Consider the following 24,503-nt stretch of genomic DNA (forward strand, 5'->3'; position numbering starts at 1 on the left):
TTCCCAAGTGGAATTCACTTTGTTAAAGCAGAACAGAAAGAAACCTGTCCAAGTTTCTATAATTTGTATCATATTCTGAGGTCCCAGTTACTATGGTAGCTACAAAGAAGCAAATACAAGGAGGGGGGCCTGAGAGTGAGGGAAATGTGACTGAAGTGCAACATAGCTGAAAAACTGACTTGTTGGAAATTACAGCTCCCAGGACATTCAGTAATTCAAAGTTTTTTGTGGGCCTAAGGGGTTGGATAGGGTAAGCACTCCAAATATATCCAAAAATAACATCTCTGTGTTATTTCTTTTTAAAATGTTGGCTGGTAATCAGAGCTTTGCAGACTTTGTTATATTCTCAAGTTTCCATGTAATGGATGAATTGATATATGTCAGAGTTGCTGTGTGACATTTGAAATTCTCTGCAAAATTTAGTTTCAGTTGAAATTCTCAGTAAAACTTACCTTCAAATTGGCGTTACTTACCCTTCCTTCTTTGGCATTCACTTATCTTGGTAATTAGAAAAAAACAACATGTAATTTTTTATGATAGCTTCTCCCTATTCAGATTAAAACACTGCCTATGAGATAACCAGAGACCATCTGAAGGAATGGATGCTTTCAAGAACCTGAGCCAAACACATTATACACTTGAGTAAAGCATTTGGTTTAGGTATATAGGCAGCTGCAGCCAACAGGGAAGCGTGTTCAGTTATATAGTAGCCATTGTCTGTCACTAGGAGGTAGACAAATTCATCTTTAGAGATACCATTTTTCCTAGAGCTCAACTTTTAGTTTCTCCCTTTCAAATAGGTATTAAATCATTGCTTTATTTGATTGCTGTGAAGATCAAATAAGAGCATGTATTTTGTTTAATTTTTTAAACTTAAACATTTTATTTAATGTTTTAGTTAATAGCACTAAATAGAGCTTTACAAATATTAACTCATTTAGTTCTCCTAAAAATCCTGTGAGGTAGGCGTAGGCACTATTATCCCCATCTTACAGGTGAAACTGAAGAATGGAAGTTTATTATCTTGCTCAAAGAGATACAACTAGTAAGTGGGATTCATACCCAGGTGGTCTAGCTTCAGAGGCTCTCTTCTTAATCGTTATGCTATGCTGCCTCTATGTGAAAATGTTTTTGTAAGCTATAAATAGATACTGTGTGGATGTTAGTAGCAGATTTTATTAAGTGTTCAACACTACACTAGATGTTGTGGGAGATCTAAAGGAATCATAAGTCTGCCTTTGAACAGTTTGTAATCTTGTTGGGGGAAAGAAATGTATAACACAGAAGACAGCAATAATATGGCATCCTATAAGATCATTGTCTACCAGAGAACTCTCCACATCTGGTAAATATCTGCCTTATTTTCTTTCAGTGCTCCCATACACAGCACAAAATCTAGTGCATAGTAGACATATAGTTAATGTTGGTTAAATGTGGATGTCCTTAAATGCTATTCCCATTTTCACAGTGAGCAAACCTAGGTTATTACTTGCAGAGGAACAGTTGCACTTTCTTTCTGTGCCATACAGTGGGCTTGTGGTTCATCTACTTAATTTGGCTAAGCAGTATCTTGACTGGCCCTCTTTTTTTTTTTTTAACTTTTAATTTTTTGCTATTTACTTGTTTAGTTTTTTTTTAATTTATTTATTATTTTTATTTTTTGCTGCATTGGGTCTTCATTGCTGCATGCGGGCTTTCTCTAGTTGCAGCGAGCGGGGGCCACTCTTAGTTGCGGTGCGCGGGCTTCTCGTTGCGGTGGCTTCTCTTGTTGCGGAACACAGGCTCTAGGCACACAGGCTTCAGTAGTTGTGGCACTCAGGCTCAGTAGTTGTGGCTCATGGGCTTAGTTGCTCCACGGCATGTGGGATCTTCCCAGACCAGGGCTTAAACCTGTGTCTCCTGCATTGGCAGGCGGATTCTTAACCACTGCGCCACGAGGGAAGTCCCGTACTTGTTTAGTTTTGACAAATAAAAATTCTATATTTAAGGTATACAACATGATGTTTTGGCATCATATGTAGACGTTGTGAAATGATTACCACAATCAAACTAATTAACATATCTATCACCTCCTTAACTTTTAATTTTTGACAGAATTTTACATTTACAGAAGGTTACAGGAGTAGTATAAAGATCGCAGATATCCTTTACCCAGATTCCCCAAATGTTAACATTTGCTCTAGTATTCTCCTGCTTTCCCTCTTATAATATATATTCAATGTATATCTAATGAATATACAATATATTATATATGTAATTATTATTTTTCTGAGCTATTTATGAGACTAAATTGCAGATATGATTCCCTTTGCCTTTAATACATCAATGTGTATCTTTCCCCCACACCCCACAGTCTCTTAAAACAGAAAATTACATTGGTACCATACTTTAATCTACAGACTTTATTGAGGCTTCACCTGTTAACCTAATAATATCCTTTAGAGCAATACAAAAAAAATTTGACTGCCCATGTTTTAAACATTGTGGTATGTGTTACATAGCACTCACTCCTGTATTTGGTTCTAAGAGCAATGTGAGCAGGTGCCCTCTCCCCTGACTTAGTCATACAGGTGGGGCAAATGGCTTTGTTTGATTTTCCTTTTTTGTGTGTGATTCAGTGGAGCAGCGTGACTTCATTGGAGTGGACAGCACAGGAAAGAGGCTGCTCTTCATGGCTAATGAAGCAGACTTGGATGAGGAGCTGGTCATTAAGGGATCCATCCTGCAGAAGTAAGCCCTGGGGTTTTTCTTTTTGGCAATTCTCCTTGTCTTAAAACAAAATAAAACCACCCAGTGGATGGGAAAGAGGGAATGAAAACTAGATTAAACTGTGTGAAATTGACAAAAGTATGTGAATGTTTTCCCATGAGATAGGATGGAGGCTTTTCTTCACCACACAAGCTTAGCTTTTCCCTGTGTCTTTTCCTGCCAAGGTAGAATCAAATCCTGCATAGGAGTGGGGCAGAGCAGCTGTGGAGAGAACAGGGAACAGGACTGTCTTTCTGACAGTGTTATAGAACTTCCTTTTTTTTTTTTAATTGTGATAAACACACAACGTAAAATTTACCACCTTAACCATATTTAAGTGTACAGTTCAGTAGTGTTAAAAGTATGTTGACATTGTTGTTAAGCAGATCTCCAGAACTTTTTCATCTTGCAAACCTGAAGCTCTGTATCCATTAAACAACTCTCTCTTATCTGCTCTCCCCAGGCCCTGGTAACCACCATTTGACTTTCTGTTTTTCTGAATTTGACTACTTGAAGTACCATTTATAAGTGGAATCATGCACTATTTGTCTTTTTGTCACTGGCTTATTTCACTTAATTAGTATAATATCCTCAAGGTTTATCCACATTGTAGCATGTGTCAGAATTTCCTTCCTTTTAAGGCTGCATAAATTCCATTGTGTGTATACACCGCATCTTCTGTATCTGTTCATCTATCAATGGACATTTGGGTCGCTTCCACCTCTTAGCTATTGTGAATAATGCTGCAGTGAACATGGATGTGCAAATATCCCTTTGAGATCCTGCTTTGAATTCTTCTGGATATATATCCAGAGGTGGGATTGCTGGATTATTTGATAGTTCCTATTTTTTATTTTTTGAGGAACCTCCATACCGTTTTCCATTTTACAATCACACCAACCATGCACAAGCGTTCTAATTTCTTCATATCCTCATCAAAGCTTGTTATTTTCTATTTTTTTGATAGTAGCCATCCTAATGACTGCACAAAGGCAACCTCGTCACATTTTCTTCAATCAGCATTTTATTGACTGCTTGCTCAGAAGCCACTATACTCAGAGCTTTACTGCCTGATGCCAGTACATAGGAATGCTTAATAAATGTTTGGAGCCTGGATGAAATGAATGTAAGAGGAGTAAATTGGGAAAGAAAAATGTCTTACTGGTTGGTGGGGTTTTTTCCTGTTTGTTTGTTTGTTTGCTTTGCTATCCAGCACAACAGAGGTAGGAGACATATTTCAGAGTATATATTTTAATGAAAATGAAATTAAACTCTAGCTTCAGTTGGCCCAATTACCCCTATGGATAAGAGTTCTATATTAGAGCTTTGCATAGAAACACTTGTGGATTAAAGTGGATGCTTCAGATTGCATCATAGAGCTTCCTACTACTAGTTTCTAATTAAATGTGAAAAAGTAAATTAATTTAAAAAATGGCAGAAATTTCAACAGTAGCAAACACAGTAAGATAATCAAACATAATAAAGCTTAAAAATTGGTGGCCAAGGAAAGAAACAAGATTCTGGTGAGGAACTGAAAGGAATAACGGTAGGCTCCCAACTCCACCCTATCACCACTCCCCAGAAGCCATACTGATGTGTTAATGAAACCCTGCAAATTCTCACTAATAGCTCCAGATCTGGAAAGAAGCAAACTGAGTACATATCTGTACATTTATCTTCTTCTGACTGAGAAGCAATGGGAACAACTGCTGGGGAGTAAATGATGAAGCAGGGAAAATGAACAATGAGGTTGACTCTTTAACAGAAACAAAAGATCTAATCCTAAAAAAATGAATAGGTGAGGGCTTCCCTGGTGGCGCAGTGGTTGAGAATCTGCCTGCCAATGCAGGGGACACGGGTTCGAGCCCTGGTCTGGGAGGATCCCACATGCCGTGGAGCAACTAGGCCCGTGAGCCGCAACTACTGAGCCTGCGCGTCTGGAGCCTGTGCTCCACAACAAGAGAGGTTGCGATAGTGAGAGGCCCGCGCACCGCGATGAAGAGTGGCCCCCGCTTGCCACAACTAGAGAAAGCCCTTGCACAGAAACAAAGACCCAACACAGCCATAAATAAATAAATAAATAAATAAATAAATAAAAAGAATCTTTAAAAAAAAAAAATGAATAGGTGAAATAATGTGAAGCTGGAGACTGTCCTTCCATAGGAATGAGGTAACCCCTTACGTATGTGGAATGAAACAAGAATATTTAACAGAATCTCAGGAAACAGAAATAATTGGACAACGACTCTACAGTACCTTGGTGAGTTCCCTATACCCTTTCCATCCCTCCCACTCACATCATTCCCTGAAGCCACAGAAAAGTACACAGAATACAAAATAACCAGCACTCACTTGGTAGCCAGTCTCAGATACATGAGGATGAGAGATAAGAATTCATCTATAATATATCAAAATAAATAAAACAAGCATGAACAAGACCAAAAGAATCAGTGTGTCAACTGTGCAAATGTATAGCAAAAAATGAAAGCAAGAAAAATACCCTGCAAAAAAACAAAAACCTGCCCTGAGAAAAACATAACTCAATGAATAGAAAGAATTTCCTTACAAATATACAATTCTACCACTGCAAAACAACTCAGTAGAATATGAATTTCATAAATAAGAGTTCAGTGATAAGATGATAAAACAACAAAATGAGATAAAAGAAGATATTATAGAACTAAGAAAATAAATTGAGGACCAAATAACTTAATTACAGAATTAATTAATTTAAAAATAGCAAAGAGCAGAACTGACACCACTGAAAATCAAATTATATATATAGAGGAAAAGTTTAAGATATTCAGTAATTTAAATGAAAATGAAAATAATTGAAATTAGAATCTAATAGAAATAAAAGGCAAAGATGATTCAATATAGTTAACGTCTCTGAAATAGAGAACTGAACATGTGACCAAAAGATGCATTCAAAGATATAAGGGATTCTTGGTAAAGTAATTTGATTTAAGGATTTTAATATAAAGTTGTAAGGACTGGGTAAATATGACTTCTGAAACCCCACTAAGACAACAGTAAAGGGATTTTAGAAGGGTGTAAATCCAGAAGGCTAAAGAAAATGAACAAGGAAATAACAACAACAGAAATTGGGAAGCAGAAAAGCAGGACAATTTAGCATACCTGGGAAAGCTGAATGCTAAGCCAGAAGTGGGGAAAGCTGAGATGCAAGCTGATTTGCACTATAAAACTCTCAAAAGAGTTAAGATTCAACAGCACCAAGTACATCTAGTAGTGAGGCTAAAAACAGGATTACTTCAAAGTTTGTCTAAAAAGTAGATCCTTAGATTTCCTCCCCAAACCTCACAACTCTAATAAAGAGACTGGAGATTTATTCTCAGAAGAGGGTAAAATAGAGGATCTCTGGATTGGGGCACCAGCCATAGATGAGGTTGGAGGTACCATGCGGAAAGTGGGGATTAAGTGAATGTGTGTTCTGAGGTCCTCAGCTTCCTTCTTCCACTTGGCTCCTATATACTAGCAGCCGGGCTTACACATGTCAAACAAGCACATTAGAAAATTCTTCTCTGTGGTAGTAGAGTCCAAAAGGAGAGACCTAAAGATACAGTCATCAGGGAGTTCCCAGCAGATAACATACTTCTTGGCTCTAACTACATTGAATTTCAAAGTTGACAAAGTCCACCACATGTTCAGTGCTCCCAATCACATATTTATTGTGCCAGTCTTAGAAGTTGGACCCAAAAAAAACAAGGATTACCAGATTTAGAGGCCAGAACAAATAAACAGGTGGGGAAAAAAAACAATAATAGGAAAAAAATCAACTTGAAGGAAACAAATTATGCAGAGAGAAAAAAACTTCAAAAAGTTAACATTTATTATTAATATTTGAGCATCTGAGTGCCACTGTTGTAGGAGCTAGGGACACAGCAGTGAACAAAGCACACTAAAATCCTTGCCCTCACTGAGAGATGAGAGAATATTGCATTCATGAACCCAAAAGCAGGATGCTATATTTAAAAAGGAACATTTAGAGAACACGTAGTGCTGATATTAAAATGAAAAATTTAATAGAAAAGTTAGGAAATTTTTTTGGAAAAATTTTTCACAAAGCAGAATAAAACAACAAATTGATGGAAAATAGAGAAATGATAAGAAGATTAAAGGAGCAGCCAAGGAGGTCCAATATTTGAATATTAGGAGTTCCAGAAGGAAAAAACAGAGAAAATGAAGAGGGAAGAAATCATCAGTGAACTGTTACAAAAAACATTTCTCAGAATGAAAGAAGCTGGGTTTCTAGACTGAAAGGAAAGTGTCCAGCAAAATGCATGAAAAGAAACATAGCAAGTTATCATTGTGAAATGTTATAACCCTGATACCAAAGAGAAAATCCTGCAAGCTTCCAGAGAAGAGGGGGGATATCATATATAAAGGAATTAAAATAACTTTCAATTTCTTAACAGCAACACTAGAAACTATAAAATAAGGGAAGAATGCTTTCAGAATTCTTAAATCTATATCTAGTCAAACTATCAAGTATGAGAGTAGAGTAAGAACCTTTCAGGCATTTGCTTTTCATGCATCTGTTTCAGGAAGCTACAAGAGGATATAGAACACCAAAACCTTGGCATACACTTAGAAAGAGAAAGACATAGGATATAGGAAAAAGAATCCCTAGGATAATGATGAAGGGAGATTCCAGGATAACACCTGTGTATCTGGGATAGATGGCAACCAGACCAGATTGGAATAGGTCAGAAAGATTTGAGAAAATTTTCTTCAAAATGTTCATATTTATTCTGATGAAAATGATAGAATACTTGATGTGCGTTAACATTTTGAGAGGAGTTTTGAGCACTTAGTGATTAGTTTGGAGTTGAATTATTGATAAGTATCTAGAAAACTAAGAAATGAAAAGACAAGTAATGCCAAGGCAAACAACAAAAATGTGCAGGAAGGACTTCCCTGGCGGTCCAGTGGTTAAGACTCCGAGCTTCCACTGCAGGGGGCACAGGTTCAGTCCCTGGTTGGGGAACTAAGATCCTGCAAGCTGCATGGCGCAGCCAAAAAAAAAAAAAAAGAAAAGAAAAAAAAATGTTCAGGAAAAAAACCATTAGTTGCTAAATGGCTCAGGTGTAACTAATGTTATATATGCATAATAATGTAATCACTGACTTGCCAAAATTATGATATAATTACTTTGGAATAATGGGAGGGAAGGTTAGTCTGTTGGAAGTATGAGGGAAGAAAAGAGGATAAACTTCCTCTTTCATAGTTAATAGCTAATACCTAAAGCTGAAGTCATAATAACTTAAACATTGATTATTAAGCTAACCAAAATAATGAAACAATTATATTAGAAAGGTAGAGAATACAAGAAGTACAGGTGTATGTAGTGGGGGCAGGCTGGTGATGGAAGGAAGCTAAATCCTCATCTTCCATAGTGGGAAATCAACAGATAATGTCTGAATTGGAAAACCAAGAAATATCAATATTAGAATGTTATTAGAAATATGAGTAGAAATACTAAATGGATTCACTAAAAGAATTGAAATGGTGTGCTTCTGGGGGACAGAAAATGGGAAAGAAGGGGAATGGAAGACTGAAATTTTTCATTGTAAACCTTGAGAGACTATTTACCTCTTTATGTGCATATTTAACTTAAATTTTAATTTTTTAATTAAAAATAAGATATAATAAAATTTTCTGAATCAAGTGAAAAATCTACAGATTTTGAGAGTATATTGTTATTGTGTTCTATGAAAATTTGGCCAGTTGTATCCTAGTAAACTTACTAAACTTATCCCTAGAAAAAGAAAGAGTTCTTCAAGCATCCAGAGACAAAAAGCTAATCACTTACATGAGAGTAAAAATTAAGCTTATCCCCAAGTTCTTCACTACATTGCATACCAGAGGAACACAATCTGTGTTTTCAGAAAAAGAAAGTGGAACTCACGAATATTATTAACAATGAAGGTATCATTCAAATATAAAAGCAATAATGGGAAGACATTCTCAAACATGAAAGGAATCAAGAATGTGGCACCTATGAGTCCTTCTTGTGGGGGGAAAAAAGACAAAATAAAATTTCTTGACAATGAAGGCAGCCAAGAATTTGACCAAAATAAAGAATTTAGTAATAGAGAAGCCATGGTAGTCATAAAACAAATGGGATATTTATGTTAAAACAGAAACAAAAAAACAAAACATCTCTGCTGAGACAGTACCAATTAATTCTGGAAGGTGAAAGTATGGATGATGATTATTTTTTTTCTTTGTACTTTTCTGTATTTTAAATTTTCCTCCAATTTAAAAAGTATTAAAAACAAGAAAAACATGTACTACCTTGGAGATTAAGCCTAAGGACCTAAAGTGAGGAGGATTCAGGGTAGTGTTATTTCTAAAGATACAGTCCAGTGGATGAAGACATTTCTGTACAATAAGTCCCCTTCATATGAACCTTCAAGTTTCGAACTTTCAAAGATGCGAACGTGCATTCCATCAACGTCAGGCGTGAGTGAAATTGCAGCTTGCCCTCCGTCTCCTATTGCTGATGATCCTTCAGCTCCACCACCATCTCCTCTCCCTCCTCCAGTCAGTAACTTCTTGCCTGTTCACTCGATGCCAGCCCCTGTACACCAGCTGTTGTACTGCACTACTATACTTTTCAAGGTACTGTACTGTAAGATTTTAAAAGTTTTCTTTGTTTTTTGTGTTTGTTTTTTATGTATTATTTGTGTGAAAAGTATTATAAACCTATTACAGTACAGTACTATATAGCCAATTGTGTTAGTTGGGTACCTAGGCTAACTTTGTTGGACTTGAACAAATTGGACTTATGAATTTGTCATCTTCATAAAGATGACAAATCTTTATGCTCTTGGAACGGAACGCGTTCGCATGTAGGGGATTTACTGTATTTGACTTTGCTCTTGCTTTTGGGAAGTGGCGTTCCTGGTTTAGTAGGCATAGATGCCTGCTGGGGAGTATTGCAGCTGGGGAGAGTCTTTACTCTTGCTGAATTAAAACACTTTCTGCAGTGGACATGGCTAATGGCTTTTGTTGGATTGTTTATTTCTTTCTTACCCGATTGCAAAAACAAACCTAACTGAACTCCAAACCTTTCTATTCTGTTTTAATTTTGTGGTAATTTTAAAGATATATTTATAAATTCTTTGATACATTTCCTCTGAAAAAAACTCCCCTTGAGCATGAGCTGGACTTAGAAACTTGCTTCTAGTGAATAGAGTGTGGTAGAAGTGATGGGATGTCACTGCCAAAATTAGGTTATAAAAAGACTGCAGCTTCTGTCTTTGGTGCCCACTCGTGCTCTCTTGCTCTCTCTTGAATCACGTACTCTGGGGAAGTCAGCTGCTGCGTTATGACACAGCTCTAGGAAAAGGAAAGCTAGCGGCCATGTCATTAGGACATTCAGGTAGGCTATGGAGAAGCCATATGGTTAGGAACTGAGGACTGCCAGCAACCATATGAATGAGCTTGGAAGCAGGTATTCTGAGACCTGTTAACAGCCATGTTGAAAGCAGATTCTTCTCCAGTAGAGCCTTGAGATGACTGCAGTCCCGACCAACAGCTTGGCCGCAACCTCATGAGAGAACCTGAGTCAGAACCACCAAGCTAAACTACTCCCCAATTCCAGAAACTGTGAGATAACAAATGTTTGTTATTTTAAGCCTCTGAGTTTGAGGTAATTTGTTATACAATTATAGATGACCAATAAAATCCTAAATCTCTAGGCTTTGAATCAAGAGGTTCTTAGAAACAATGAAGTTGAAAGACATCTGGGGAGGAGGAGGGGTGTTCAAATAGGATATAGTTCCTTTCCTTTCAACCTCAGTTTGCTCCCCACATATCCTTGAAGTAGGGAATGTCAGTGGCCACATGTGGGATGCATCCTGCCTCAGCTGGATGCCTTTGCTGAGACCTTGGACAAACCACCAGTTCAATCCAAAACATAAGGACAATGGACAGTCATCCTATGGTCTTACTAAACTTCAAGGGCTTTTGTTGTTTAAATATTGTCAACAAATAGTCCTAATTTTTCTTTCTTGTGTTCCTAGAGAGAGAGAGAGAGAGAGAGGGGCCTGGGTTAGAATAAATTCCTGAGAAGAAGAATTACCTCTTGGCCCATGGTGTCCATTGTTATAGTGCCGAACGATAAACATTGAGATAAGCTGCCTAGGTCCCCCTTGAAGGAAGGACTCGTTACTTAGCAATAGGGAGTGTAGTCCACAGACAGCCTCTAGCTGTCACCAACTTCAGGATCTATCTCATCTGTACAGAATCACATTGGCTGAGGTCATGCCCTCGCTGGGGCAGCCTGCATCCTGTGACAGGCAATACTTGCTTCAGAACTCTGCTGGATTGGCCAAGGCTTTGTAGAACCTACATCTCAGTTTTTCCTCCACCCAATCTTGCTTCCTCCCCTTCCTTACTCAGGTGTTGATCCCTTATAAACATATTGCTCCCTAAATTCTGTCTCATCATCACTTCTAGAGAATCCAGTCTTCAACACACAGTAACATGGTTTTCCCTGTGGTTTGCCTTGCCTGATAAAGCAAACTTTCTCACTCTTGGAGTGATCATTCTTTCAATTGTAGAATAAAACTTCCTGGATGGTTTTTTTCTCCGAAAGCACACCTGTTGCACTGGCCTCTGCATGTATAAAAACTGTGATGAATGGTATCTAATAACATTTGTGCCTCTTATAACTCCTGACTGAGAATGTACCAAAAAATGTATATCCATTCAATTAGAGTCTTTCCAGCCTCACACTCCTGTAAGCATTGATTTCTTGTCTGTCCTTCTCACAAGGCCAACAGTTCTCAACCCTGGGGAGCATATTTTAAAATGTTGATGTACCCTAGAGGTTCTTATTTAAATAGTCTGGCATAGGATGAGCGTTTTTTTAAAGTTCCTTGGGTGATTCTAATGTACCAATGTTGAAAACCACTGTACTAGACACTCCTTTCAATTTACCAGTGTTTGTGGCCCTATAGTGCTGCTCTGTAAATATTTAATAAAGGGATAGTTATTTGGTTTATCAGAGTGTAAAGGAATTTTCACGCTCCCTAGGAATAAATGGAAGCAGTGATGAAAGTGGATCCAGCACCTGAAACTGCTGCTTGGAACTCTGATTCTCATTCTCCAGGGGCTACAGGTCATGTTCATAGCAGAAGGAGAGGGTTCCAGCTAATGGAGGCAACATCTGCCCAACACCATAGATATGTTTGCAGGACCAAATAAATCAAATGGCAGCCCACTAGTTTTGTGGTGTTGCAGTCAGGCCTAATATGTTGACATTTGAGCATTCAGGGCTGGGTGATTCTGGAGAACTAAATGACATACCAGTTAGAAAGTACTTAGCTGACTGTCTTCCTCTAATAAGAACCCTTGTAATTACATCGAGTCCACCAGGCCACCAGGATAATCTAGGATAATCCACCCATCTCAAGATCCTTAACTTAATCACATCTGCAAATTCTCTTTTGCCATATAAGGTAACATATTCACAGGTTCCAGGGATTAGGATGTGGACATCTTTGAGGGGCCATTATCCTGACTACCACAGTCTTCTTGGTTTTTTAACATGGTTTTCAATAGCTGTATAATCATCTGTCATATATCATTTATTAACCATATCTAGTATTGCTGGGCATTTAGATTGTTTCTAATTACCTGGCACTAGATTTTTTTTTTTTAAGTTGGGTTTATTGAGGTATCATTTACCTACAGTAAACTTTACTCTTTGTAGTACACAGTTCCGTGTCTTTGAGAAAAGTAAGTACAAATACCTCATGTGTCTATGGTCTCTGGGATAGTATCCTCTCAGGCTAGTTACCACTCAGCCTTTAGAAATGTGTTAAGAATTTTGGAACTTCCCTGGCAGTCCACTGGTTAAGACTCCGCACTTCCAATGCAGGGGGCGCAGGTTTGATCCCTGGTCGGGGAACTAAGGTCCCACATGCTGCGTGGCACAGCTGAAAAAGAAAGGGGGGGGGGAAACAAAGAAGAAATATGTTAAGAATTTTTTTTTATATAAATTTATTTATTTTATTTATTTTTTTATTTTTGGCTGCATTGTGTCTTCGTTGCTGCACGAGGGCTTTTCTCTAGTTGCGGCGAGCGGGGACTACTCTTCCTTGTGGCGCGCGGGCTTCTCATTGCTTTGACTTCTCTTGTTGTGGAGCACGGGCTCTAGGCGCGCAGGCTCTGTAGTTGTGGTGCACAGGCTTAGTTGCTCCGCAGCATGTGAGATCTTCCCGGACCAGGGCTCGAACCTGTGTCCCCTGCATTGGCAGGCAGATTCTTAACCACTGCACCACCAGGGAAGCCCACGTTAAGAATTTTAACTGAATTCTTCTTACCTACTTGTATGTTAGCCCTGTCTTCCTTCCATGCTGTGGCATATGTGAGCCAGTGTTGATATCTCATCTCTCCTTGGAGTCTCTTGTCTTTCCTTGGATTTCTCACTACTTGGTTGCCCTGTGATGAGCTCAAGAAAAGTTATGATTTTGTAGATTATTCTTTGTTGTTGTTTTTAGAATGAGAACAACTCTCTTTCCAGCTTTATAAATCTTAGATGGAAGAGAGAAGTCCTAGCATTTGATTTTCCCTTTTTTTATAACAGCTTTATTGAGATATAATTCACACAACATACAATTACCCATTTAAAGTGTGCAATTCCATGGGTTTTAATATATTCACAGAGTTTTGCAACCATCACCACAGTCCATTTTTAAAGCATTTTTACTACCCCCAAAAGAAACCTGGTACCCATTAAGGTACTCCCAATTTCTCCCCAGTTCTCCCCTCCTGCCCTAGGCAAGCACTAATCTACTTTCTGTATATATATATATATTTGCCTATTCTGAACATTTCATAGAAATGTAATCATACAATATGTGACCTTTTGTGACTGGCTTCTTTCACTTAGCCTAATGTTTTGAAGGTTCATCTGTGTTATCGCTTATGTCAGTACTTCATTCCTTTTTATTGTTGAATAATATTTCGTTGTTTGGATATATCACATTTGAGTTATCCATTATTTATCAGTTGATGTTGGCACTTGATTTTAAATCATCTTTTATTCCACCAGTGAATCACTTAGGATTCCTATCCAGAATTTTGAAGGATCCTAAAAAGAACATAAAGCATACTTATTTCCTCAGACAACTTCTATGCATGTTAGAGAGACATGACCAACACTGTAATAGGGAAAAGTAGACACCCATTTCAATCCAACATTTGCTTGTTGGATTGAATTAGAAAAAACTACATACATATTTCAGGCTGTTAGACTTTTTAAAAAATCATAGTTCTCACAGAAAGTGAGAAAATTTGTTTGTTACCAAATCTGGGTAGATGGTTGATTTGGAAGGTAGTGATAAGTCAGTGGACTCATTTAATTTCACATTGTTTTTTATTGTCGCTTGAGTTTGGAACTGCAAGCAAGCTCTAAGTCCTCAAGAGAGGTGTTCATAAATTCAAATCATATTTGTCTTCCTGATAAACTCTGGAAGAGATATTGAGTGTCTGTTATTTCTGGTATCAGAAGCCTATAGGGTCAACTGCCATTTCATATCAAAAGAACATTTCCTGTATTCTTGTGATTGCAGTCGGAGTGCTGTCAACATATAGCTCTTTCCTAAGTATGAAGTCAAGCCACAGAGATGCTAGGATTCTCTCCTTTCACTTAGGTGGTCATGGCCATCAGAGAGAGCCTACTTTTCCTACAGCATCAGGAAAGGATGGTGATGGTAGTGGTGGTGGTGGTGGTGGTAGTGATGATGATGATGGTGATGGTGATGATGATGATGATTATGATGACGATGACGACAGTAGCAGCTATGGTTTTTCAAATTTTGTGCCTGGCATTGTGTTAAAGGCTTTTTTACAATAACCCTATGAAGTAGATACTATTATATGCCATTTTACAGATGAAGAAATAAATAAGGATTAGTTAGTAATAAGAAATCTCAGTGAATATTTGTTGAATGAATAAGTGGGAAATCACCTAGTGACCAGCTATGATTGAGTCTGTAATCTAGGGCTTTGGCACTCTGTGATGAATGTTGAGGTATAGAACAAGGATTGGCAAACTTTTTCTGTAAGGGGTAAGTTGTAAATATTTTAGACTTTGCAGACCATCTGGTGTCTGTTCCATTTATTCAACGCTGCTGTTACAGCACAAAAGCACCCATAGATATGTAACAGATGAGCATGGCTGTGTTACAGTAAAACTTTATCTACAAAAACAGGCAGCAGGGTCATCCAACTGGCAGGCTGTAGTTTACCAGCCCCACTAGAGTTGGGGTTTTTTTGTTGTTTTTTTTTTGTTTGTTTGTTTTCCTCTCCCTCTCTATAAAGAGTATCTATGATGGGACCTTGTTAACACAGCTTGTTTCTTACCGCAGTCACGATATAGCTGACTGGATCTGAAATTCTTTCTGTGAAAAAAGAAACAAAGGGTTTGTTACAGATTTTTTTTCTCCTAATCCATTTATCAAAATCAAATTTTAGGAAACAGAGGAGGGTTTCTTTTTATTTTAGAAGAGCTCAACATAAAGATGCAATGAAAGAGTATCTCTTAATGTATTAAAAATATGATCTTATTTATAGATATTTTAGAATCATAAACTGTCACAGCTAGAAGGTCGTTTGGTCCAGTCCCCTATATTTCAAATAATGATACTGAAAGCCAAAGGAAGAAGGGTTTATTCCATATCATTATCTAGTTAGTGACAGATCTGGGCCTTTTCTGTTAGTTCATGATTTCTACTTTTCAGGAACACAGTGTTCAACCGGCAAATGTTTATTGAGTTTCCTCCTCTTGTTAAACCACTGTTTTGGTATTTAAGGAGGCAGGAGACTATCTCAAAGAGTTCATTATCCTTGGTGGAATATAAGATTATGCATATAAAAGCCTAACGAATAATAGCAAACAATATCAGATTCTGAACAATTATGGCCAACAGTGTTCTAAGAACTCAGGGGAAGCATCAAACCCTAGGGGCTGAGGTGGTCAGGAAAATGTAATCGAATAATTTGGACTTGAAGGATGGATTTGGATCTGATATGGAAAGGGACATGGGAAGCTGAATCCTGTGTGGGGAGAATGCTCTGAGCAAAGGTGTGGAGGCAGGGTATGCAAGACTTGTTTAGGAACAGTTTAGCCCAAATGGAAGATCCCTACTGGGGAGCACTGGGAGATAAGGCTGGGAAGTTACGTTGGTACAAAAATAGAGGGCCTTGGGCTTCCCTGGTGGCGCAGTGGTTAAGAATCTGCCTGCCAATGCAGGGGACACGGGTTCGAGCCCTGGTCCGGGAAGATCCCACATGCCGCGGAGCTACTATGCCCGTGTGCCGCAGCTACTGAGCCTGCACTCTAGAGCCCATGAGCCACAACTACTGAGCCCGCGTGCCACAACTACTGGAGCCCATGCACCTAGAGCCTGTGCTCCACAACAAGAGAAGCCACGACAAATGAGAAGCCCGCGCACCACAACTAAGAGTAGCCCCCGCTCACCACAACTAGAGAAAGCCCGCGTGCAGCAACAAAGACCCAACGCGGCCAAAAATAAATAAATTAATTAATTTTTTTAAAAAAATAGAGGGCCTTGAATACTGGGGAATTATTAAAGACATTTTGAGGAGAGAAATATTTATAATTCAGGATTCTGGAAAGGTAGTCTGACAGCAGTACGCAGGATAGATTTAAGGTATAAGACCTAAAAAGAAACGCGGCGTTGCATTGCTAGATTGACAAAATTCCAAAGGGTAAAGGGATTTTGTCCTCTGGAATGCAGAAAGAACTACTTGTGGTCATCTATTATTATGTGAAACAAGGGACCTGACTCATTTATGCATCCATCAAGCACTGATGTTTATGCAACATTAGATTTGGCAGGTTTAGACATAAAGTTCTTAGAAGCCAGAGTCTTACGTTTCTATAATTACAGCTAGAAGGTGGAGATTGTCTCCTGCTTTCTCTTTACCCTCCCTGGGAACTAGTTTATTGCTCCATGTGGTGAACCGTTAGTAAATACCATAGTCCCAGTGGTCCCTGCCAAAGAGAGCAAGGTTTGAGCATGATGTGATCAAAGAAGGTGGACACAGCCAAGAGGTAAGGTGAAAATGAAGAGCAGATGGAGGTATATTTTTCCTTCATACCTATTGAGCTCAGGGCCTTGGGTAAATGCTGGGGCCATTAAGGCCAGATCTTCTACCAGTTTCCTAAGACTAGGTTGCACATTTGATTGTTGGCAGATTTTTTTCTCTCCATTCCATTCTTCTAACTTGTAATCTACCCCACAGTGATTCAGGGTCTTTGGTGTATAGCTGTAATAGGGCAGCTGGCTGGATAAATGAGCAGTAAAAATGTTCCTCCCATTCCTATGACCCTATTCCTATGGCTCCTCCTGGCCTCAGTGAGATGGTGGGATAGTTAATTAGATTCAGATTTTCAAGCACTTTTTGAATATGAGAATACAATACTTCCTGTCTTTCTTTTCAAACTGAATTTCCAAAGGTGGGGGCTAGTTCCTATTGGGAAGTCACCAAAGTTATCTTGGAAAAGGCGTTTTTGTATATAAAGAGCCAGAAACCTCTTGTTTTATAGTTTTCTTACTTTTATATGTATTGGTTGTAAGAGAAAAGGACAGTGATGATGGAATGTACATCCCGTCTGTTTTCTCTGTTTCCAGCAGAGGAGGGAGTATTTGCTTGATTGCAAAGAGAGTGTTCTGTTTTGTGGGGCTTCAGGCATATTTGGTCCTGGAAAGTGAGATAGTGTAAGACACTTGGAATAGGAGTCCTGCTGAGCCTATGGTCAGGTACAGAGGCATTCTCCCTCTGTCATCAGACAGCACTGGTGACTTCACTCTACTGGGCCCAAATTCGTACTGCCTCAGTGGATTTGGAGAAAGCACAACACCTTTGCCACATGTTGAATTGATGCATTACTGACTTGGAAAGGCATTATATGTAGTGGAAAAGAATGTTACTGATAGAAAGAGCATGGTACTAGAAATTCAAGTCCAGAGAATTTAGAATTTAGTCTTGAGACAAAAGCTGTATGACGCTGAGCAAATCACTTTGCTTCTCTAAGTCTCAATTTCCCCAGCTGAAATTGGCTTAGTTGTTCTTTAAAACACCCCCCCCGCCACTGCTCAGCTCTAAAATTCCCATTTTATTTCTGAAAGACATGTGTTTTTAATAACTCATAAGTAAAGGTATTTGTGCCAAATATTTAATAAGAAAATCATGTAGCTTTTCTCCAATGTTATGTTGTTTTCTTTTGAATACTAGTCAAGGGTTTTATTACTGGAAGGGTAATGAAAATATTAAAACAAGCTTCTAAACGATGTCTTTTAAAATGGAATAAAATGTTCACACGTTCATCTTGGAAAAAAGGCAGAAACTTAAGTCAGAGCCTCAAAGATCATGGCCAGATCTCTATTTCTGGGACTACAGATGATGATAAATGGGTTCACATACTTGATTATTTTCCTGTTGGTGTGGAAAGTCTTGAAATACGTGCTGTTTATCTATATTAGTATCCCCACTGCTACTTACCAGCTGTAACTCCTAGAGTACTTCTCCACTTTGCAGTTGTTTGAGGGGAGGGGGGAGGAACCTTTCCCAAGGTGTCTTGTCCAGTATAGGCACTGAAACTAACTGTTCTATACATTTAACTCTTACATCTATAAAGTGACATAGATAAGGTTATTTATTTATTTATTTTTAAATTTTTACTGGTGTATAGTTGATTTACAATGTTGTGTTAGTTTCAGGTGTACCGCCAAGTGAATCAGTTATACATATACATATATCCACTCTTTTTTTTTTTTAAGATTCTTTTCCCATATAGACCATTACAGAGTATTGAGTAGAGTTCCCTGTGCTATACAGTAGGTTCTTATTAGTTATCTATTTTATATATAGTAGTGTATATATGTCAATCCCGATGTCCCAATTTATCCTACCCCCCTTATCCCCTGGTAACCATAAGTTTGTTTTCTACTTGACTCTACTTCTGTTTTGTAAATAAGTTCACTTGTACCCTTTCTTTCAGATTCCACATATAAGCAATATCATATGATATTTGTCTTTCTGTGTCTGACTTATTCACTCAGTATGACAATCTCTAGGTCCATCCATGTTGCTGCAAATGGGATTATTTTGTTCTTTTTTATGGCTGAGTAATATTCCATTGTATATATGTACCACATCTTCTTTATCCATTCCTCTGTTGATGGACACTTAGGTTGCTTCCATGTCCTGGCTATAGTAAATAGTGCTGCAATGAACATTGGGGTGCATGTATCTTTTCGAATTATGGTTTTCTCCAGTAAATGCCCAGGAGTGGGATTGCTGGGGCATATGGTAGTTCTATTTTTAGTTTTTTGTTTGTTTGTTTGTTTTTATTTTTTTGGCTGCATTAGGTCTTCGTTGCTGCACATGGGCTTTCTCTAGTTGTGGCAAGCAGGGGTTACTCTTCGTTGTGGTGCGTGGGCTTCTCATTGTGGTGGCTTCTCTTGTTGCAGAGCACAGGCTCTAGGCACACGGGCTTCAGCAGTTGTGGTACATGGGCTCAGTAGTTGTGGCTTGCGTGCTCTAGAGCGCAGGCTCAGCAGCTGTGGTGCACAGGCTTCGCTGCTCAGTGGCATGTGGGATCCTCCTGGACCAGGGCTTGAACCCGTGTCCCCTGCATTGGCAGGCAGATTCTTAACCACTGCGCCACCAGGGAAGTCCCCTATTTTTAGTTTTTTAAGGAACCTCCGTACTCTTCTCCATAGTGACTGTACCAATTTACATTGCCACCAACAGTGTAGGCGGGTTCCCTTTTCTCCACACCCTCTTCAGCATTTATTGTTTGTAGATTTTTTTGATGATGGCCATTCTGACCGGTGTGAGGTGATACCTCATTGTAGTTTTCATTTGCATTTCTCTAATAATTAGTGATGTTGAGCATCTTTTCATGTGCCTTTTGGCCATCTGTATGTCTTCTTTGGAGAAATGTCTATTTAGATGTTCTGCCCATTTTTTGATTGGGTTATTTTTTTTTTTTGATATTGAGCTACATGAGCTGTTTGTATATTTTGGAGATTAATCACTTGTTGGTTGCTTCGTTTGCAAATATTTTCTCCCATTCTGAGGGTTTTGTTTATGGTAGATAGGGTTATTTATAAGAGAACCACCATGTCAGTATTCTTAAGTCTTTTTTTTTTTTTTTTTTTGGACTGGCTACAGACTTCAGAGAAAAATCTTCCAATCTCCTTTCTAGGTAGTTAAAAGCTGTGCTACCAGGGCTTCCCTGGTGGCACAGCGGTTGAGAATCTGCCTGCCAATGTAGGGGACACGGGTTCGAGCCCTGGTCTGGTAAGATCCCACATGCCGCAGGGCAACTGGGCCCGTGAGCCACAATTACTGAGCCTGCGCGTCTGGAGCCTGTGCTCCGCAACAAGAGAGGCCGCGATAGTGAGAGGCCCGCACACCGCGATGAAGAGTGGCCCCCGCTTGCCACAACTAGAGAAAGCCCTCGCACAGAAACTAAGACCCAACACAGCCATAAATAAATAAATAAATAAATAAATAAATAAATAAATAAACTCCATAGGTGAGGGAAAAAAAAAAAAGCTGTGCTACCAATTCCTGATCATTTCAGGGCTTCTGCAGTACAAATCAGCTTTCCTTATGGCTGGTTTAGGATTCAGCTTTCTTAGATATGCTAAATCTCTTACCACTGTCCTTCTTTACAGCTTCTAAAATTTTGTTACTGTACTCTCCTCTCCTAATCTTTGTCCTTGGGGGGTAATGCCTTCAAAAACAAAATCGAAAAACTGTTTACTGGGCTTCCCTGGTGGCACAGTGGTTAAGAATCCGCCTACCAATGCAGGGGACACGTGTTCGAGCCCTGGTCTGGGAAGATCCCACATGCCGCGGAGCAACTAAGCCCGTGTGCCACAACTGCCGAGCCTGTGCTCTGGAGCCCGTGAGCCACAACTGCTGAGCCCACGTGCCACAACTACTGAAGCCCGCCTGCCTAGAGCTCGTGCTCCGCAACAAGAGAAGCCACCGCAATGAGAAGCCCGCGCACCGCAATGAAGAGTAGCCCCTGCTCACCACAACTAGAGAATGCCTGCGTACAGCAACGAAGACCCAATGCAGCCAAAAATAAATAAATAAAATAAACTTTAAAAAAACAAAACAAAACCTGTTTACTGTCACTTTAATGAGCTTTCAAAAGGAATAGGGCTTAATGCCTGTGTTCAGTCTGCCATCTTTACCCAGGATCCTGTTTACTTCATTTCAGTCCCCTTATATCTTTTAGTCACTTACCACCCCTTCCTCCTGCTCTTCCTCCCTCCCCCTCTCTTTCTCTTTTTTCTCTTTCTCACCCTCATTTCCTTCTTCATCCAATCTAGACCTTATATTACTTTAGGCATTTCCTTCCATATCCTCACTCATTGTTCTTTTGTTATGTCTGCCCTCATAACCCTCAACTTTAGGTTACTCTTAACATTTACTTTGTCCACTCCTACATCTGTTCTATTAAAGTCTTCAGGAGAAATATTATGCAGTGTTGTAGACTGGCATCACTATAAATTCACGGTCCCAATCTTGGCTGAGCCCTAAGAACCACTCTGCATTCTTACACCTGTCCTGGACCACCTTTCCACTTCACTCAGCAGCTATTATCAACCATCCACCACTCTCCTGCTTCAGAAAATGACCCTGCTTTCTCCTTCTGTGAGAGAATCCTAACTAACAGATGCTCATTTCCCCAGCATACTATCCCTTCCCATGATTTTATCTTTACTCAGACCCATCTTCAGTTCCTTTTCTGTAGCCTTAGAAGTTTCCTTTCTCCTATTTAGGACCAGACCCTTCACTTATGTCTTTTATCCCATTTTCTTCTGCCTCCCCTGGAATCTTGCTTCCTCAGTTTTTTCAACATTTTCCAGAATTTTCAACTTTGCTTTCTACTATTTCTTTCTCCTACACCTGTAAATACATTCTTATAGGATAAAGTACAAATTCCTAAGACCCTTAGTCATCTAACCATGCTCACTCCTCCAACCTTATATCTTACCATTCCCCCAATACAACCTCATACTCAACACTCCACCATATGGCTATGGAGAGTTGCTTTTACTTCTCTGACTTATGCATTTCTTTTTACACCTCTGTCCTTTTGCTTTCATCATTCCTAGAGCTCCTTCAACCGAAGTTACCCTTCCATCCCTGGCTAAATACCTGCTCTTCTTTCAAGACTCAGCTAAAATATCACTTCTCTTTGAAGCTTTTCCTGACTGTCTTTGCACTAGACAAAATTGACCCTTCTTCCTTTGTGTTCTTCTATATACTATAGAGATTCTAGAAAACATCTGTAACTTTTGTTGCTCTGGACTATAAGTTACATGAGGACAACAATTGTATTTTATTTGTCTTATTAACCCTAGGATCTAATACATACCCTAACATAAGTAGAAGCCAAATAAATTTGTTGGAAGAGGACATTAATGGAGCCAGCATGTCATCTTGTGTTTGAATGTACTCTTGGCATGGAGTTTTTAAGGACAGAGCCTAGTAAGACCTTTCAATCTTATATATTGGAGAAAGGGCTGAAACAGCATCATTTCTACCATATTCTTTTGGTCAAAGCAGTCACAAGGCCAGCCCGGACTCATGGGGTGGGAAAATAAACTTTACCTCTTGATGGGAGGAACTGCAGAGTTACTTTACAAAGAGTTGTGGGTTCAGAGAGGGGAATAATTGTGGCCGTTTTTGAAAATAATCTACCACAGTCCTAACCACCAAAGGGTTTTAAGTAGGAGAATGACATGATCAAATTGCCCTTTGAAAAGGTAACTTTGGATGTAGTGTGGAGAATGGATTGGAGTTGGGTAAGAGAGGATGTAGCGAGACCAGGTAAGGGAGGGTATTGTAGTAATCCAGGAGAAGTAATGGTAATTTGGACTATGGCATTGACAGTGGGGACAAAGAAAAGTGGATAAATTAGAGAAGGATTTCACAGGTAAAATATGAGGACTTGGTGTGTGATTGAACCTTGGTGCTGAGGTGTGGAAAGTTGTCAGGAATGACTCACATTTTGGTTTGAGCTACAGGATATATAGTGAGATAGGGAACACTGAGTTTGTGGAGGTGAGATCCAGCGTTTGGGCTGAATTTGAGGTGTTTTTAAGGCATCCAGGTAAAGATGTCTTTTTTTTTTTTTTTTTTTGCCTGCACTGGGTCTTCGTTGCTGCACGCAGACTTTCTCTAGTTTCAGCAAGTGGGGGCTACTCCTCATTGTGGTGCGCGGGCCTCTCACTGTGGTGTCCTCTCTTGCTGCTGAGCACGGGCTCTAGGCATGTGGGCTTCAGTATTTGAGGCGCGCGGGCTCAGTAGTTGTGGCTCGCAGGCCCTAGAGTGCAAGCTCAGTAGTTGTGGCGTACGGGCCTAGTTGCTCCGTGGCATGTGTGATCCTCCCAGACCAGGGATAGAACCCGTGTCCCCTGCATTGGCAGGTGGACTCTCAACCACTTCGCCACCAGGGAAGCCCAAAGATGTCTTAAAGTAGGAAGTTTTATATATTGGGTTGGCCAAAAAGTTCCTTTAGCTTTTTTATAAGATGTTACAGAAAAACCCAAAGGAACTGATTCAATACAATCCCTATCAGACTACCAATGGCATTATTCACAGAACTAGAACAAAAAATTTCACAATTTGTATGGAAACACAAAAGACCCTGAATAGCCAAAGCAATCTTGAGAAAGAAAAACGGAGCTGGAGGAGTCAGGCTCCCTGACTTCAGACTATACTACAAAGCTACAGTAATCAAGACAGTATGGTACTGGCACAAAAACAGAAATATAGATCAATGGAATAGGATAGAAAGCCCAGAGATAAACCCATGCACATATGGTCACCTTATCCTTGACAAAGGAGGCAAGAATATACACTGGAGAAAAGACAGCCTCTTCAATAAGTGGTGCTGGGAAAACTGGACAGCTACATGTAAAAGAATGACATTAGAACACTCCCTAACACCATACACAAAAATAAACTCAAAATGGATTAAAGATCTAAATGTAAGGCCAGACACTATAATACTCTTAGAGGAAAACATAGGCAGAACACTCCATGACATAAATCACAGCAAGATCCTTTTTGACCCACCTCCTAGAGAAATGGAAATAAAAACAAAAATAAACAAAAACTGGACCTAATGAAACTTAAAAGTTTTTGCACAGCAAAGGAAACCATAAACAAGATGAAAAGACAACCCTCAGAATGGGAGAAAATATTTGCAAATGAAGCAACTGACAAAGGATTAATCTCCAAAATATACAAGCAGCTCATGCAGCTCAGCTCAGTATCAAAAAAACAAACAACCCAATCCAAAAATGGGCAGAAGACCTAAACAGACATTTCTCCAAAGAAGATATACAGATTGCCAACAAACACATGAAAGGATGCTCAACATCACTAATCATTAGAGAAACGCAAATCAAAACTACAATGAGGTATCACCTCACACAAGTCAGAATGGCCATCATCAAAAAATCTAGGGCTTCCCTGGTGGCGCAGTGGTTAAGAATCTGCCTGCCAATGCAGGGGACACGGGTTCGAGCCCTGGTCTGGGAAGATCCCACATGCCACGGAGCAACTAAGCCCGTGAGCCACAACTACTGAGCCTGCGCATCTGGAGCCTGTGCTCCGCAACGGGAGAGGCTGCGACAGTGAGAGGCCCACGC

General features: G+C 39.4%; 1 protein-coding gene across 2 annotated transcripts in view; it reads left to right on the top strand.

The window, feature by feature from the left end:
• EIF2B3 (eukaryotic translation initiation factor 2B subunit gamma) overlaps window positions 1–24,503 on the top strand; it is a 163,833-nt gene that overhangs the window by 72,275 nt on the left and 67,055 nt on the right. For both annotated transcript variants that reach the window (XM_061186647.1, XM_061186648.1), the window contains exon 5: window positions 2,619–2,730. In XM_061186647.1, coding sequence (XP_061042630.1) covers window positions 2,619–2,730 — 112 coding nt within the window. The remainder of the gene's footprint in view (window positions 1–2,618; window positions 2,731–24,503) is intronic.

Source organism: Eubalaena glacialis, chromosome 3, assembly GCF_028564815.1.
Source record: "Eubalaena glacialis isolate mEubGla1 chromosome 3, mEubGla1.1.hap2.+ XY, whole genome shotgun sequence".
Taxonomy (NCBI): Eukaryota; Metazoa; Chordata; class Mammalia; order Artiodactyla; family Balaenidae; genus Eubalaena; species Eubalaena glacialis.